The sequence below is a fragment of the Orbicella faveolata genome, unplaced genomic scaffold, assembly GCF_042242905.1.
Source record: "Orbicella faveolata isolate gen_17 unplaced genomic scaffold, um_ofav_v1 contig_13, whole genome shotgun sequence".
NCBI lineage: Eukaryota > Metazoa > Cnidaria > Anthozoa > Scleractinia > Merulinidae > Orbicella > Orbicella faveolata.
The window spans coordinates 1,276,594-1,292,702 of NW_028301540.1; the positions used below are offsets into that span (position 1 = coordinate 1,276,594).

Here is a 16,109-nt window from a genome sequence, read left to right on the forward strand (position 1 = left end):
ATGGTTTCCCGGGGGGGTACCCCCTTATATGGGCTATATAGGTATGTGCGTCCCCAAAGGGTACAGTATTTCAGCCGTTTCGCTCATAAATAGGGTATCGATTTTGGCCACTTCGGCCTAAATAGGGTATGGGTTTTGCGCTCTAGTCTTGAATCGGGTATGTTTTTTAGAAGCTAATTTTTCATCATTATCGAGAAGACCATAAACAAGAGCCCTTCAAAAATTATATTTAAGGCAACTGTGTCAGCCCCAACGGTCACAAATAGGGTATCAAATTTTTGGTCTGGTCATAATTAGGGTAGGAAAATGGCAGATTTTGGTCATAAATAGGGTAAGGGTTTTGGGAAGCAGGTTGCACACCCCCACCAAATTTTTCAGGGAGTACCCCCCTCCCCTGGTGGTTGCTTGTTACCCCTTTTTAAAATGGAGTCCTGCTGTACATCTTTTCATATGGAAACAAGTTTGATTTCCATGACAGTGAAAGTGCAAAAAAAACTCACTTCCATATGAAAGGTTGTGCACCCAGACCTGTTTTGAAACAGAGGTAACAAGAAACTTGGAAATGGGTTACTGGTACACCAGTGAAAACAAAACTGAACAGGAAATAATTTGAAATCCATGCAGTCAACAGGGACAATCTTTTTGTTAATCATGCACTTCTCCCCATCACTGCTGAGGACTGCTACCAGAACTGAGTAAGGCAAAACACTCATCTGGGGACTGGGGTCAGGATGCACAAGGTTTGTTACAGAGGGATGTTAGATGACAATCAGGGTAAATTAGGAAGAAAACTCAACTTAGCTTTTGATTAACTTGAGGCTGATAGAGGCAAATTACCTATAAAGGCAAATTACCTGCTGCAGTATGTTTGTGAAGCTAACATTTTGAGCATTAGCCCTCCGTCAGAGCACTTCTGACACAAGAATTACCCTTGACCATGATAAGAACAAGGCTATGTAAAACCTCAAATTGCAACCTTTTTATTTATATACAAATATAAATACAATGCCGCAACACAATGATAGTAAAAGACATGTCTTTCAGACCTGTGTTTTCACTAATTCAATACAATGATTAGTGGAGTAACAATGGGGTCACTCCTTTAAATCAATCCATTAAAACATTTTTAGACTCAGAGCAACTAAGAATGCTCACAAAGGTTCTACAGAAAAAAGTTTAAGTATGTTAATTTGCAGTGTGGCCAGGATCTATCCTCCATTATTCTTTGTAATGTTCCAGGGTTCTTGCGGAAGGATCAGTGGCATTAGTCCACTTTGGCATCCACACATATGGAATAAAATGGCTCTGACCAGGAAACAATTCTTCAAAAATCTGGCGGTAGTAAAAGCCTTCCTTGGTCTTAGGAGTGTTGTACGGGTACAGTTCAGCAGCACCAGCCAAGGCCTCATCAGGAACCTGGTTTTTGATGTGATTCTGTAACAGCTCATACCATGACTGCCCAGGCTTGGTAGATGACACTCCATCAGAGAATGCCTCCTTAGCACGCCACAAAATCTCTTTGGGTAAGGCATCAGTGTTATCAAAAGAGGCTCGAAGAAGCCACTTCTCAATGCCATCCTTAGGTTGGCGGATCTCTGGATTAAGGGACAGGAAATAAGATGTGAAATGAACATCCAGGAAAGGTACTCGGATTTCTAGACCATGTGCAGCAGTTGACCGGTCACCTCGCAGAACATCATAAAGGTAAAGATCTTCCAGCAGTCTTCGGGACTCTAGGTCAGCTTCCTCTGGGCTTGGAGCTTTGTGGAAATAGATGTAACCTTGACACAGCTCATCAGAACCTTCACCAGAGTAAATAACCACCGTGTCAGTTTCTTTACTTATGTACTTGCTCACCAAATACATTCCCACAGAAGCACGGATTGTTGTTATGTCCCAAGTCTCCAGGGCATAAATGACATCGCGTAATGCTTGGATTCCTTCTTCAGCTGTGAAGATGACCTCGTGATGTTCACTACCTGAAAGAAAAGACAAATTCACTAACTTGACCTAATGGCTTCTTGCTCTTAACCAACAATCCAATGTTAAATAATTCCTAAAAAAAAGAATTCTTGAGCACTCACAGGGTAAATACAGAAGATTTCTTGCAAAGGAGATCCCTCTAGAGAAGCCATCTGCCATGCACACTGCAGGTGAAACCCTTTTTACTAAATATACCCCCAACCTTAACCTTAAGACCCTTCCCCAATCATTCTTATTCCTTTGAGCACTTCTGTATCCACTTTTCTCAGAGATCCACTTTTCAAGACTCAACTTACCAATATGGTTGGCCACTATCCGTGCTGCTGCAACATCTGTACTTCCTTCCATTCCAATTGAGAATGTTTGGATTGGGTAGTCAATCCCACTTTCCTTTGCCAGCTTGGTCAGATAAGAAGCCACTAAACTGGAATCCAGGCCTCCTGAGAGCAGACAGCCAATTCTACGGTCAGCCATGAGGCGTTTACGCACTGCCTCAGAAAACAGCTTTCTGATATTTTCCATGACATCGCTGGAGTCTGGCTTTACACTGGTTTCAAACACTGGTGGCTTGCCTATCTTTGTGTAGGCTTTTTGCTCAATAAACGTAGTTTGTCCATCGGGGGACAAGCTATATGATGCATACTGACCTGGAAAAAATGGCTTCACAACAATTTTACTGCCATTTTTTTCAAACTGCTTGATCAGAGGGACAAGAGCTTTCGCTTCAGAGCTCAGAGCCAAAATTCCTGTTTCCTTGCCAGCCACAGACAATGTAAACAATGGACGGATCCCAAAAGTGTCTCTTCCAATGTGTACTTCTTTGTTCTTAGTGTCAATGATACAGAATGCAAAAACACCATCCAGCATTTGCGCCATTTTCTCTGCTCCAAACTTGTCATAAAGATGTAGAATGACTTCTCCATCACATTTTGTGAAAAAGTCAAAGTCGTACTGCTTTCCAACTGCTTTGTGGTTGTATATTTCCCCGTTGTAAATAAGGTAGAGGTGTGGTAGTGCTTTAATCCTCATTGGCTGCATTCCATAGAGATCATCAACAATGGCAAGCCGGTGAAATGCCACACAGCAGTTCTGGAAGTGAGGAATGGTCTCCATACGGAAGACATCAGGTCCTCTTTGGCAGATTTTCATGGCACAGCTGGCATACTTTGAGTACTCTGGGATACCAAATATAGCCCAGATACCACACATTTTGCACAGTAGTTTAAGCTCCCACCTGAAATTACAAGTCGAAATGTATTATTAATATGTAAGTACTACTTTCTACAGGAGCACAAGGGTGTCTGAAAAACCCAAATAGTGAATAATCGTGAACAGCGAATAGTACGAATAATCTTGAATAGTGCAAATAGTGGCGAAAATTTATGAATAGTCGCAAATAGTGACAAAGAGTCATCAACAGTCACCACTTCAGTTCAGCACTGATCTGGATTCGTTGAAATTGATCACATGGAGCAATAGCATTTATCCACGGATGCTGATAGATTCAACCAAGCTGGAGAAATTATATTTCATAGATAAGCTTATATTATTCCCAAGGCAAGTAGTTGTTTGAATTTTATCATCTGTGCAGTTGTTGCAGTACAGTTTGCAGCTGTTGTTATAATCTAGGGCAAAAATATTACTTCATATCAGGGGCGGATCCAGAAAATTTAAAAAGAGGGGGCCGAAGAAAATCCCATCCCATGTTAATTGCTGCGAGTTTGACTGTGAGGTGCTGGGTACCAAATTTCTGTCATTTGTCACTATCCCTCCTCCCTTAATAGCCACTATTTGCCACTATTCCCGACTATTCACGACTGTTTGCCAGTATGCAGACTATTTGAGACTATTCACATTACTCATACTATTCGCACTATTTGTACTATTTGTACTATTCGCACTATTCGCTATTTGCGACTATTCGCTATTCGCTATTCGGGTTTTCCAGACACCCAGAGCACACTTCTTGAAATTCAATTAGATAACTGAAAAAATGAAGCAAGTTTCTTGAAAAATTTTAACTTGAACTTGTCTCCAGGGTTTATCCAAGGCCAAAAATAGATAACAGTGTTGTCCAGTCAACATTTCAGTTCTCTTAAATATACAAGGTATGAAAGAAATGGGGACCCTTATTGCTCAGACAGACTGGGGCCATAACAACAAATTACAGCACCCTAACTAAAGCTATGACAACCATCCATTCAAATGACAAGTTAGCTAGATCACCAGGGTTGCTGATGTAGGTTAGGAGTTTTGGCAAACATTTTTCAGTCGCTTAATCGCGTGACTGACCCCCTGTGTTGATTTCCAAAACTATCATCACCGCTGGTGATTATTAAAGCTGTGGCTTTTCAAGCGTAAACACACTGAGTAAGCTTGTGTTAAAAGAGAAGTGTTTCAAACACAAGGCATTACGATCTGATTTTGAAATCACCCAGGAAACCCGTCGAATTATTGTGGTCGAAAAACTCTCCAAAAATAAATTACAAAGGTCCCATTCAGTAACGATTTTACTCCTTTGTATAAGCTTTGTCTTACGTGGCAAAGCGGCTGAACGCGAAAGATTATACTTAGGCGACTCCCGCTTTTCAAGTAAATATCTGTGAGCAAGATGTCAACTACGCAAGCAAGATCTACGCGAAGAAGTCTACATGACAAATTCTTACCAAGTTGCGGCTTCCAGACAAGTAAATTCAGAAGAACAACCTTGAGTATACGGTTAGGAATTCTGATGCAATCCTGAATCGATTCGAGGACGACCACGTGCCAGGGAGTCGAGTATCCTGGCAGTATCTGATTGGCTGCTTTCAAGCGTTTTCAAGCCATAATCAAGACATCTATCGCATTACCATATACATATTACTGAGAGCCCGGCTGACTATTGTTCCTAGAGACAGGCTAATGGGAACTCTAGTCAATGTCTAGGCTCAATTCCAGCGTCACCCTCGAACTACGAACATCCAGTCTACATCCCTACGGGTAATTTCCTTGGCAGCCGCTCGGGACAAAGTCACGCAATGCTCTCTGGGGACGGGGAGCTTTACGTGACTTCGGCCCGAGTGGCTGACTAGGCCTTTCCACGAATATCCGATAATTTCTTGGAAATTTAGAAGTTTCCGAGACATTTAAAACATATTAAGTTATTGAGAAAATTTGGGGATATTTTAGTGTTTTCCGCGCAATTTTCCAGGCGTAGTCAATCGATAAAAATCGATATCGGAAATCAATCGCTATCAATCGCCCATTGCTATCGATTGATATCGGCATCGATAACAATCGATCACTTACTCACAGAAAAATTTCTTTATCGATTGCTATCGATTAGCAAAAAATGATAACAATCGATAATTCCTGTCTTAAGGAATGCGGTATCGATTTTTAAAAAAATCGACACAATAACCACCCGGACTATCCAAAGATGGCTTTGTTATTGTGTAAAATAATACCTGGAGCAACACGAGACGTTCATCTTCAGCATGCTAGCTAGATTATATTTAGGCCTACTCCCGAGATCTATTCTTACGTTTGTTCCTGATGCAAATAGTTTAAATCACGAGAACACTGACTCTGTTGTTTATTTCGTTTCATCATAATGCCAACGCTACAATGAGACTGGAGCCCGAGGCTTTTACGCTGCTACTTTGTGATGAGTCGTAAGCCAGCTAAGTCCATCTCTTTCTTGAAAAACATAATGGGCCAATGCCAGAACAGCGTCAGACACTATACGTGAAGACATCATGGATGGATTGCTCAATGTTGTCGCAATACTTTGAGCTATTATTGGCGCTATGACACAGCAGAAAATGAAACCAACACTAATATCACATGACACTTTTACAGGGATTTCATTGGGTGGTCTGACCCACGTTGTTGCATAAAGTATTGGCGTGTCCTGGTTTGCGGCCATATTGGTCCAACATAGGTGCAGAGAAGCAATTCAGGAGCAGAGATTTTCAAGGTAAATCTTTCGATTTTCTATTATCTGGGAGTTCTCTCCTATGTGCCGCATACTCTTAGGTTTATCTTTCCCGTTTCGGTTCGCTTGAGTGGCATTCGTCCTCCACTAGACCGTTTCGCATGTCGTTGATGGTGGCCAGTGTTGTTTTGATGAAGCTCATTTAGAATTCTTCTGACTGGGCGTTCGTTCGGTTCATTTTCTCGGCAAGTTTTTTCGCGACATGTTATGACTAGGTATGTAAAGACATGTCCCCGTTTTAAAGACAGAGTTGAACAATGTACATCGTCCTCATCCGTTTCCTTGTGCTAAATTTCGAAGCCAAATGGCGCGTGGTTTTCAGGCGTATTCCGTATTTGTTTCTGTATTTGTTTCTGCGTATCAGTGAATATTTGAAACTGGTCACCGTACATGTCAAGTTACAAAGGGCAAAGGAAAATTGGTTAAAATATTGAACAGTCGGTCAGTACGAAATATAGACTGCATACTGCAGACCAGGTAGAAAATGCAGACTAGGTACAAAATACAGACTTCATTCTGCAGATCGGGTACAAAATGCAGACTAGGCACAAAATGCAGACTGCAGACTGCAGACTGCAAACTTGGTACAAAACGCAGACTGAGAATAAAGACTTTTTTCGTCAAATACGTGATAACATGTCATTTTATAACGTACCAAGTGTCAGGCAATCGCTTTTCCGCGGTCATCTTCGATGGAAATTTGGCCTGTTTCTTCATGTATTTTGTTTTTGATAAAGCATCGAGGTCATGCTAGTTCTTAAATATAATGTGAAGCTGTTGTAGTCTTCTCACTTCCCTCGCGAGGTCAGAAGTAAACCCAAATCAAAATACACAATATTCACCAAGAAACAATAATGGTCAATGATCAATCAGTGTTCATTTTTACAACAACTGTCTAATTTCTTGCATGCTGATTGGCTCATTTTTATCATCAATAAGAGTACAGTCGGATAAAATTTTAATTTATGCAAACTTTCAGGTTCAACTTTTGGCTGTCAAACTGTCGACATTTTAACCAATGAGATTTTATGAACTTTTTTAAGGAACCAATCAAAAAGCGAGAAAAGCTATTGACAATGTTCGCATCATTTTAAATAAATTTCACTTACCTTTGTTTACGGCAAGTTTACAGCGTCTTTTCCCCTCATTTATTCCCGGCATTTGACCATTTTGGGGTCTTGTTATTGTTAAAAACAAATTGATGTCAGTTTTTATGCGTCTGTCCTCTTATTATTTTCGTCATAACATTGTCAAAGTTTACTGTGGAACCACTTGCCTGCGGCTCGTGGCTTCACAGCCACGTTGACAATGTTATGACGCAATTTATCATCAGTAAGAGGACAGATGCATAAAAAACTGATGTCAATTTGTTAATTTGTAGCCAAGTTCAGACTTCATGAAATTAGGATGAAGGGAAGAAGACTTGAAGCCAAACTGTTCCTTCCTCTTGATATATTTTCAATGTCAAGGGTAAACTTGCACTGATTGGTACATATGACAAGATTGTGTAGTTAACTAGTTACCAAACAGCGACAAGAAAAGTAAACAAACAACCAGTCACGAAAATGACGCTTTGCTTTTTCCCGGAAAGATTCACCGATTGTTCTTCACAGACAAATTGTACATTGTAGCAAACTTTGACATTCTTCAATTTAATACAAGATTCTTCTTCACTTGTTCTTAGATAATAATAATAATCCCTAATTTGGAAGATGACCACAGAAAACACTTAGTTAGTTATAAAATGACATGTTACAGCATGTTATCACTTATTAGACAAAAACAACAGTGAAAGATGACCGTGGAAAAGCGATTGCGTGACGCTTGCTAAGTTATGTGTATAAAATGACATGCTACCATGTATTTGAGGAAAAAACAGTCTTTATTCTCAGTCTGTGTTTTGTACCTACAATGGGTGACAAAAGTGTTGAGACACTTGGCAGTAAAATTCGATTTTCGAGCGTCTTGGACACATGTCCCCCCCTTCCCCCCTCCCCCAAACAATGTTGATTTTTCTATTTCTTGGACTGCACAGACCACAGCACCAACACAACATTGAATTGGGGGGCCGGGAGTATCAGAGAATCAATGCTAGATGCAAATAACAAAGAACAAGTGCTTAAATATCAAAATGCGTCTTTTCCTAAAAGTGTCTCAACTACTTTTGTCGCCCATTGTAGTCTGCAGTCTGCATTTTGTACCTGGTCTGCATTTTGTCCCCAGTCTGCAGTCTGCTGTCTGCATTTTGTACTGAGCGATTGAACAGTCATTCCTTCACTGCTGAATGTTTGCTGTCTTACATCATGTTTGCATGGAAGCTATAAGCTTATATTTATTAAATCATATCTCGTCTCACTGGGTACGTAAGCTTAAATATTATACTATCAAAATTTTGATGAAGTACTTATTTCAGATTCGTACGTTTGGAACTGTCGTTTTCATCTGCTATTGTCTTTTGGTTTTGTTGGGTTTGCTTTTTGGGGGGGTGGGTGGTGCAATGGTGGGGTGAGGAAGGGAGTTTGTTATCATATGGTTATTTGTGTCAGTGTAGTATTTGACAAGCCCCAGGCATGAGATTTTTATCCTGGTATAGTAATTCCTGGATTTTCAAGGACGACCTAAATGTATTGAAAGATGTCCAAAGATTTCTGAGGACATTCTGATGTCTTCCATCTAAAATAGCTTGGAAGTTTACTGTCATTTGTTGAACTTTTCTTATCTTTGATTGGCTGAAGTGTACATATGCAGTTTAGAACGTCTATTCATAGCTCATATTTCTCAGTTGGATGTGAGAAATTGGTCCATAGGCATGGATATCCACGAGATCAAAGTTCTCTCAGCCTCCATGTAGGTTTAAGACGCCCTTCTTGGGTGTGAGAGTTGGCAAGTATATACAAATGGATTTCTCATTCCAGTCTAAGGGCCATCAAAATCTTGATTCTGTAGTTCCAGAAAATATCCATACCTCCCCCGCAGAAGGGATTTTTTCTAACACCTCCCCACCCTTCTGGAAATTCCAGTTAAGCTTCATACATTTCTTTAAATTTTTTGGTCTTATAGAGTCCCCCACCCCCTAGGAAATTCCAATCCCTTCTGTGGGGGAAGTATGGATATTTTCTGGCACTGGACATATGCAGGAAACTCAATTTGCCTTGGTATTTAAATTGGCTCTTAATTTTCATTTAGAATTCCTGTCATCATGGAGGCTTATGCTGCAGAATTTGTTTCTGAAAGCTGCCCTGCTTTTAAGGATGGCTGTCCCTATTCCAAGCTTACTGAAGATCTTTTCATAGAAGAAATCAAGAAATGCCCTGAGTTCAAACAAGGCTGTCCATTCAAGAGTACAGGCAGTGTGACTGAAATCCTGGAAGAACTATCCAAGATGCCAGAGTCAAAGCACCACACAGGTGTAGCACATGAGCAGCTACTGAACATGCTAAGAGTTGTTCACTCTGAGTCTAAAAGCTTGGAAGAGAAAGTTGGAGAGTGTCCTGTGTTCAAGACAAAGGAAGGATGTCCTTTTAAAGATGCCAGCAAGGAAGGAAAGCCTTTGATAGAGCCACCCACTGCCGTTCTTGAGAGTCTGACAGCATCAGATGTCAGTGGGCTTAAGGAGAAGTGTCCTGCATTTAAAGAAGGATGTCCATTTGCCAAGATGGATAATGAAGCCCTTCTGGAAGAAATCAAGAAATGCCCTGAGTTTAAGGACGGATGTGCTTTCAAGGATGCCAAAACAATAGAAGAAATCTACAGTAAGTTGTCGCAGATGCCGAATAGTGACAAAGATTGTCACCATAAAGATGCTCTCATGAAGACCATGAAAGTCATACACAGTGTTGGCCATGAGAAAGCTGACAAGTGCCCAGTGCTTCAGAAAGAAGGCTGTCCTTTCAAGTTTGTTGAGAGTGAAGGGAAGCCACTTGTCAATCCAGCAGAAACTGTACTTCATGCAGTAGAAGAAAACAAATCAGAGTCTGAAAAACCTGTTGTTCACCTTGTGCCCCTCACAGATTTAAGAGAGACCTGTCCTGCATTTGAATCTGGATGTCCGTTTGTGAAAGTTGGGGAGAGAGACTTTGGAAAAGAGCTGGAACTGTGTCCTGAGTTTAGAGAAGGTTGTCCTTATAAGGACAGTGAAGTTGTAGGAGATATCTATAAGAAGCTTGTCAGTTTACCTTCTTTCTCCACTGAGGGATCCCATGGTGCAAAACTTTTGGACATTTTTAAGCACATTCATGAAGTGTCCCATTCTTTGAGAGAGGAGATGGGTGAATGTCCAGTGTTTGTGACAGATGAGGGATGCCCATTCAAGACAGTCTGCAGTGATGGCAAGCCACTGATTGAAGTGCTGGATGGTCATCGCTGGACAAAGATTCTGGAGAGCTCTGTTGATGATGTCATAGAAAATGTGAGTCAAGAGATTGAGAAAACAGAACCACCAATTCACCTCTCTAAACAGCTTAAAAAAGGTACCAAGAAAGTTCACAGAGAAGCAGAAAATGTTCATTTTGTGAAGGAGTTTGCCAAAGGAAGAATTCAAAGACAGTGGTACAAAGAACTTCTTGCTGATCTCTACTTTGTCTACAGGTAAGATGAAGTGCATTGATATAGTTTTTATTGTGGGGTTGTGTTTATGTTTTTTAAAGAAATAATGAAGGAGTACGTGTAAAATTTACTTGTACTTCTTCATTATTTCTTTAAATACTATTTAATAGTATGTAATGTATGATACACGTAAACACAACAATTATCCTTGCTAAATTTAGACCCACAGATTTTCTATATTTTATGAAACTTTTTGCGAATTTTGAACTTTGTGAAATTAAAAAGCCAATGGGGGCCAACCAAGGCAGTGCTTTAAGGTCATAAGGTGATTATTTTCCATTCTCTCATCACCTGTTTCTGGACATTTTGTTGATAATGTAAGGAGATTTCAAGTGCACATCAGTCCTGAGAATGCACACACGAACTAGGATTTAAAAATTCCTTTGACTGTTCTGAATCTAATTTACTTCACATTCGGAGCCAGCTATGCAGGGCTTTATTACATAGCTGTGCAGTCATATAAGTCTGTTATTTGTAGGGTTACATTTGCTTGGGAAAACCACCATTTCTCATAACATATATTTGAGCAGTTCTAGAAAATATCCACCCCTCCCCCCACAGAAAAGATTGGCATTTCCTGAGGTTGGGGGTTCGATGAGACCAAAGCATTTAAAGAAATGTGTGAAGCTTAATTGGAATTTCCAGAAGGGTTGTTGGGTATTAGAAAAAGTCTCATCCATAGGGGAGGTATATGGATATTTTCTGGAACTATTGCTTAACTTTCCAAATGTTGAGATTTTGTTTACTTGTAACATAGCAGAAGCTCATGAAGTGTCTTGGTATCGCTTGTTAGAGCAGTTTTCAATTAAGCGCCCCAAAACCTGCAAACCGAAGTACTAGCCTGCGTAGCAGGCATATAAAGGGGAGGGGGTAGGGGAGGAGGAAGGGAATTCGCGAAAAAAAAAAAAACAGAGGAGTGGGAGAGGAGAGGGGAAAAGGAACCGAATTCTCTTCCTCCTCCCTCACCTCCTCCCCTTTATACGCCTGCTATGCAGGCTACTAAAGTACCAGTACATGTAATCATTCTGACCTGTTACAAAGGATGCAGACTATACAGTGACCAGATCAAAACTAACAGTTATTACACGTAACTGACACAATGCGTGGGAAAACATGTGCTAATGAGTTACAATTGGTTGTGGTTTTCTTATGGATGGAAAAGTGGCATGCAGTTGATGCATAACCAATTACTCAAATGAAAACTGCTCTACTTGTGTGCAGACAATTTTAACTTGGTGGCAGCCAGTCAGAGATAACTGGGCATTGATATCTGTGCCATTATATTGGTGAGTAATACCAGACCTCTGGTATCCCAAGGGATTCGAAAGAAGTATTCATTGAGAGACATCTGTTCAGGCTAATTATGTTAGAGTATTTATGGTGCCCATCCTGATCATTTACATGTATCTTTCTTCCCTCAGGGCTCTTGAGGAAGAGAGTGAGAAACACAAGGAACATGAATTGTTCAAGGTGGTGCATTTTCCAAAAGAGCTTGGGCGTCTGCAGTGTTTGGAGGAAGATATGGAGTTCTATTTTGGAGAGGAATGGAAAGACAGAGTTCCGATGTCTGATGCTACAAAAGCCTACGTTGACAGAATCCATGAAGTTGCTGACAAAGATCCTGCTCTGCTGATAGCTCATCACTACACCAGGTACCTGGGCGATTTGTCTGGAGGACAAATCCTGCGCAAAATGGCAATGAAAGCAATGGATCTTCCAAGCACAGGTGAAGGGGTACAGTTTTACGTCTTTGAAAACATCTCTGACGCAAAGAAGTTCAAGAACATGTATCGATCACGCCTTGATGAACTGAACATTGATAAAGACAAATCAGATGAGATCGTTAAAGAAGCAAATTATGTTTTCATGCTGAACATATACTTATTTCAAGAGATAGATGCCTTGGCTGGATTTGTGGAAGAGGAACCAAAGAAGAAAAAGCTGACTGTTGAAGAGATTTACAGCAATGTCGACACCAGTAAAGAATCTGCTGGGGTGTGTCCTTTTGCCACTATGGCTAAGAAGCCTGCACAAGTAAACACAGCAACCCCAAGTGGTGAAGTAAGAAGCATCAGTCCAGTGCTTTTGGCCATAATTATTGCAGTTGCAGCTATTGTGATAGGGCTGCTTTTTACCAAAATGAGGTAAACTAGAATGTCCTTTTATGTTACATTAAGAGCAGTTAATCTAGCATTAACATAGGAACATACTGTATGGTTTCCTTTAATTAAAATTTGTTACTCTGTAGTTGGTAAACATGGGAAAACCTTTAAGTTACTAAGGCTAAAACTGAATTGTTAAATTATAACTTTCAAAGTCTTGATTATTACTTTTTTGGATTGTTGCCAGAAAATCACAATTATACTCTTGGGGTGTCTGAATTCAGAGTCTTGAAAGCTCAAAAATAGCTTGAGTTAAAACTTTTATGCAGTGAGTAAAAGGGCTCTTGAAGGAAAAGGAAGTATCTGGGAAGACTCAGAATTATCCAGACAGACCCTAGCTCAAAAATGCCATTAATAACTGTTGCAAAGTAAAATTTTGGAACAGTTTTTAGATCGCAGTGTGAAAATGCTGTGATGCAGATAAAAATGAGTCAAAGTTTGATTTTTTATCGAGCAGAGAAATTGAATTGTGATTTTGAATCCATTGTAAACAGTCAATAATCCTTGGTGAGACACAGTACATGTCCAGGGGTTTAATTAGGGTTTTCAGCAAGAGGGCAACTGATTTTCACAGGTGGGCAAAACTATTTGAACTGAACTTTTTTGTAGGACAAGCTTTCTTCTAGATGGTCAAACCAGCTAGGCAAAATTGTCCTTATAGCCAGTCAATTGGCCAGGTGCCCGGCCCTTGATGAAACCCCTACATGTTTATTAGTTAACTAAAGGTATCCCAATAAGGAATTCAAAAGATCAGTAGATATGAGCAACAGGTGTTATGTCAGGTGTGTAGATAAACATAGTTCTTGTCAGGATTTTAACCTAAGATGCCTCTGTTATCTGAAACTCCGCACTAGGCTTAAAAGGTTAAATTTACAGTATATTACTTTTTTCTGTAAAAGATTATAACTTCTCTAATGTTCACGTTGTCTATTTACGCCTGCAAAACCTGAAGGGCAGCATACCCCAGTGGCCTCTTCATGCATTGTGGGCCTGTGGTCTATTAAACATATGATTTGTCTTAATTGTCCACTCCTCAATGGGATTTTTCAAGGGCCATCTTAACTATTTTTTGAAACAAATATCATAAAAAAGCAACATAGTTTAAGATACCAACTGTTAGGAGGCAGACCAGTTGGCTAAATACAAAGCTTGATTAAGGAGTTGAACCCAAAATTACAGCAAAAAAAATTCAGATAGTGGCTAGGGGAGAGGGAAGGCTTAAACCTGGGACCCCCCAGATTACAACATAAGTGCCCTTAAAGTTAAACCATTCTGGCATCACAGTGATGATTACTAAACTTAGATCTGCATTGGGTTATTAAGTGTAAATAACATGAATTACACATGTAACTAGTCACTAACTACATGAAGCTGTTGAGTTGCCAAATTCTCAGAACCAAAATTAAAATAATGTATGGTACTAATCAGTGAGGAGAAGTGAAAAAATGTTGTATTGAAAGGGGTGCCTGTGAACAGAATTGCAGTTAATCAAGAGGTAAACCCATCAATAGAGATGATCTTCAGCATAGAGTTTTAGGTCACCTGTGGGAATGAGTATGGAGTCGCATTCAGTTTGGTTAATGGCTGGGCTTAATTAACTGTCCAACTTGCCTTTACAAGAGATATTTTAATGAAATTGTTGACTGTAGATTTGAGTTCTAAGTGTTATTACAATTCTCATAATCAGGAAAATATAGCTAATTTGTTGTGATTAGGACATTGACATTATAGGTAAGCATATAGAAGTATGTGATTTAAGCTCATTATTAGAGTACTTGTACCTAAGAGTATAAGAAGGGCCTCCAAGCTCTGTCAGTCCGTCTCCCCTTTTTGGGCTTTTTTTTTTTTTCAAGAATAATGTTAATACATGCCCATGGTGGGCCTAGAAATGCCCACGGGACCACAAATGCCTGACCCAACTGCAAGGTACAGGGTAAAATTTATATACTGAAGTACATTTAAGGAAATGCCTGGGGAGGGGATGATGGGGCTTGGAATAGATAGAGCCATAAATTGCTGGTTTGATGAACTGAATTGGAGTAATTTATAATAATTTTATTATGATATAGCGATTTTGCTGTGAAGTAATATGTCAATAAAATGGTTGAGTCATTTCCAATGTTGTACCAAGAAATACACGTAGCATTATTGATGAGTTTTCCGGTAGTGATGAACAAAGTTAAATGGAATCAGAATTATACTTGCAAGTGCTTATTTGATTAAAGTTTGAAAACCTGAGCCTTTACTTTGTATCACTTATTTTCTATTGGTTTGATTCTTAATTCGATTGTATCATACATGGCCTTGAAACTAGCAGCTATTGTCGGTAGTATAAGGTTATTTGGTCAAGTGATCAGTGTCAATCAAATGTTTTTGTACCCTCACGTCTTTACTGTCATTGAAGAAATACTAGTACATGTATCCCGGGTACAAGGCTTCCTTGCAAACATAATGAGTTCCTCAGTCAGGTAAACTTCTTCTCTGTTGGTAATATGTGATCGATCATTAACATCCACTGAGAGGAATGGGTATTGAGATTAAAAATTCTCTGGTACTGATAAATGTCTTCCACTTAAAATGTGCTGCACATAAATGAACCTGAGCTATCGTACATGGCCTTTTGGTTTTTTTACCAGTTAACATGGTGTCTAAGAAGAAAAATTTTATCTGGTACCTTTTAGAAAGAAGTATTTTTTAAGCCTCGCGACGAGAATTGTCCCTCATTTATAGGAGCCCCTTTCTCTCTGCCTGGTCGGGGTGGAAAGGGGTACATTTCCCACTCTCGTTCCCAGATCCAACCGTGTCATTGCCGGCTTCACACCTTGGGTTCTGGGTACGAGCAGCCTTTCTTTGTGAGGTGAATTAACACACGTGAGGGTCCGTGTGAGGTAAATAATAGCCGCACGAGACAGTGTTTTTGACCTAGGCGTAAACGGTGAAAACTTCAATAGATGTTTCATAACGTCGGCTCCGCGAAACGGGTCAAACCCGAAATGTTTTGATACTTAAGTTTTAATTGGCACTGACTGTCAAAGTGGCCTCTTGGAAGTCTTTAGGACCCTTTGTTTCTAAGCGGATATTAAGTCTGCTCCCGAAATAAGCGTGTTTTACTGCCTTTATAATAAAACCCTTTAATTTTTCAGTGGACACCTCAGTCGATTGAGAAGTGCCAGGTCCATTCACATTTAATCCCTGCCAGCAATACTTAAAAATTCAGCTTTCATGCCAGAACTATACCACAGTGAAACTCACAGTCTGCTGAATTGATAGACCAACCGAGTGTTGAAGCGTTTTGGGCCAGTCTCCTCTCAATGCAATAGGGATTTGACAACCTTCATTTGCTTTTTTTTTTTTCATTTTACATCTGCGGTGATAGGTAAATG

At 39.9% G+C, this 16,109-nt stretch overlaps 2 protein-coding genes across 2 annotated transcripts; one reads left to right on the plus strand and one right to left on the minus strand.

Moving 5' to 3' along the window:
- Positions 1-964: 964 nt before the first annotated feature.
- On the minus strand, positions 965-4,937 carry LOC110047806 (asparagine synthetase [glutamine-hydrolyzing]-like). The gene is made up of 3 exons (XM_020753548.2): positions 4,650-4,937; positions 2,280-3,217; positions 965-1,979 (listed from the first exon to the last, which is right to left on the minus strand). Exons 2-3 carry the CDS (start codon positions 3,190-3,192, stop codon positions 1,219-1,221), a joined length of 1,674 nt encoding a protein of 557 aa, XP_020609207.1. The 5' UTR covers positions 3,193-3,217; positions 4,650-4,937; the 3' UTR covers positions 965-1,218.
- A 540-nt stretch (positions 4,938-5,477) lies between these two features.
- Positions 5,478-14,964, plus strand: LOC110047805 (uncharacterized). The gene is made up of 3 exons (XM_020753547.2): positions 5,478-5,941; positions 9,146-10,546; positions 11,986-14,964. The coding sequence occupies exons 2-3, from the start codon at positions 9,159-9,161 to the stop codon at positions 12,710-12,712; spliced, it is 2,115 nt and encodes a 704-aa protein (XP_020609206.2). The 5' UTR covers positions 5,478-5,941; positions 9,146-9,158; the 3' UTR covers positions 12,713-14,964.
- Positions 14,965-16,109: the final 1,145 nt, after the last annotated feature.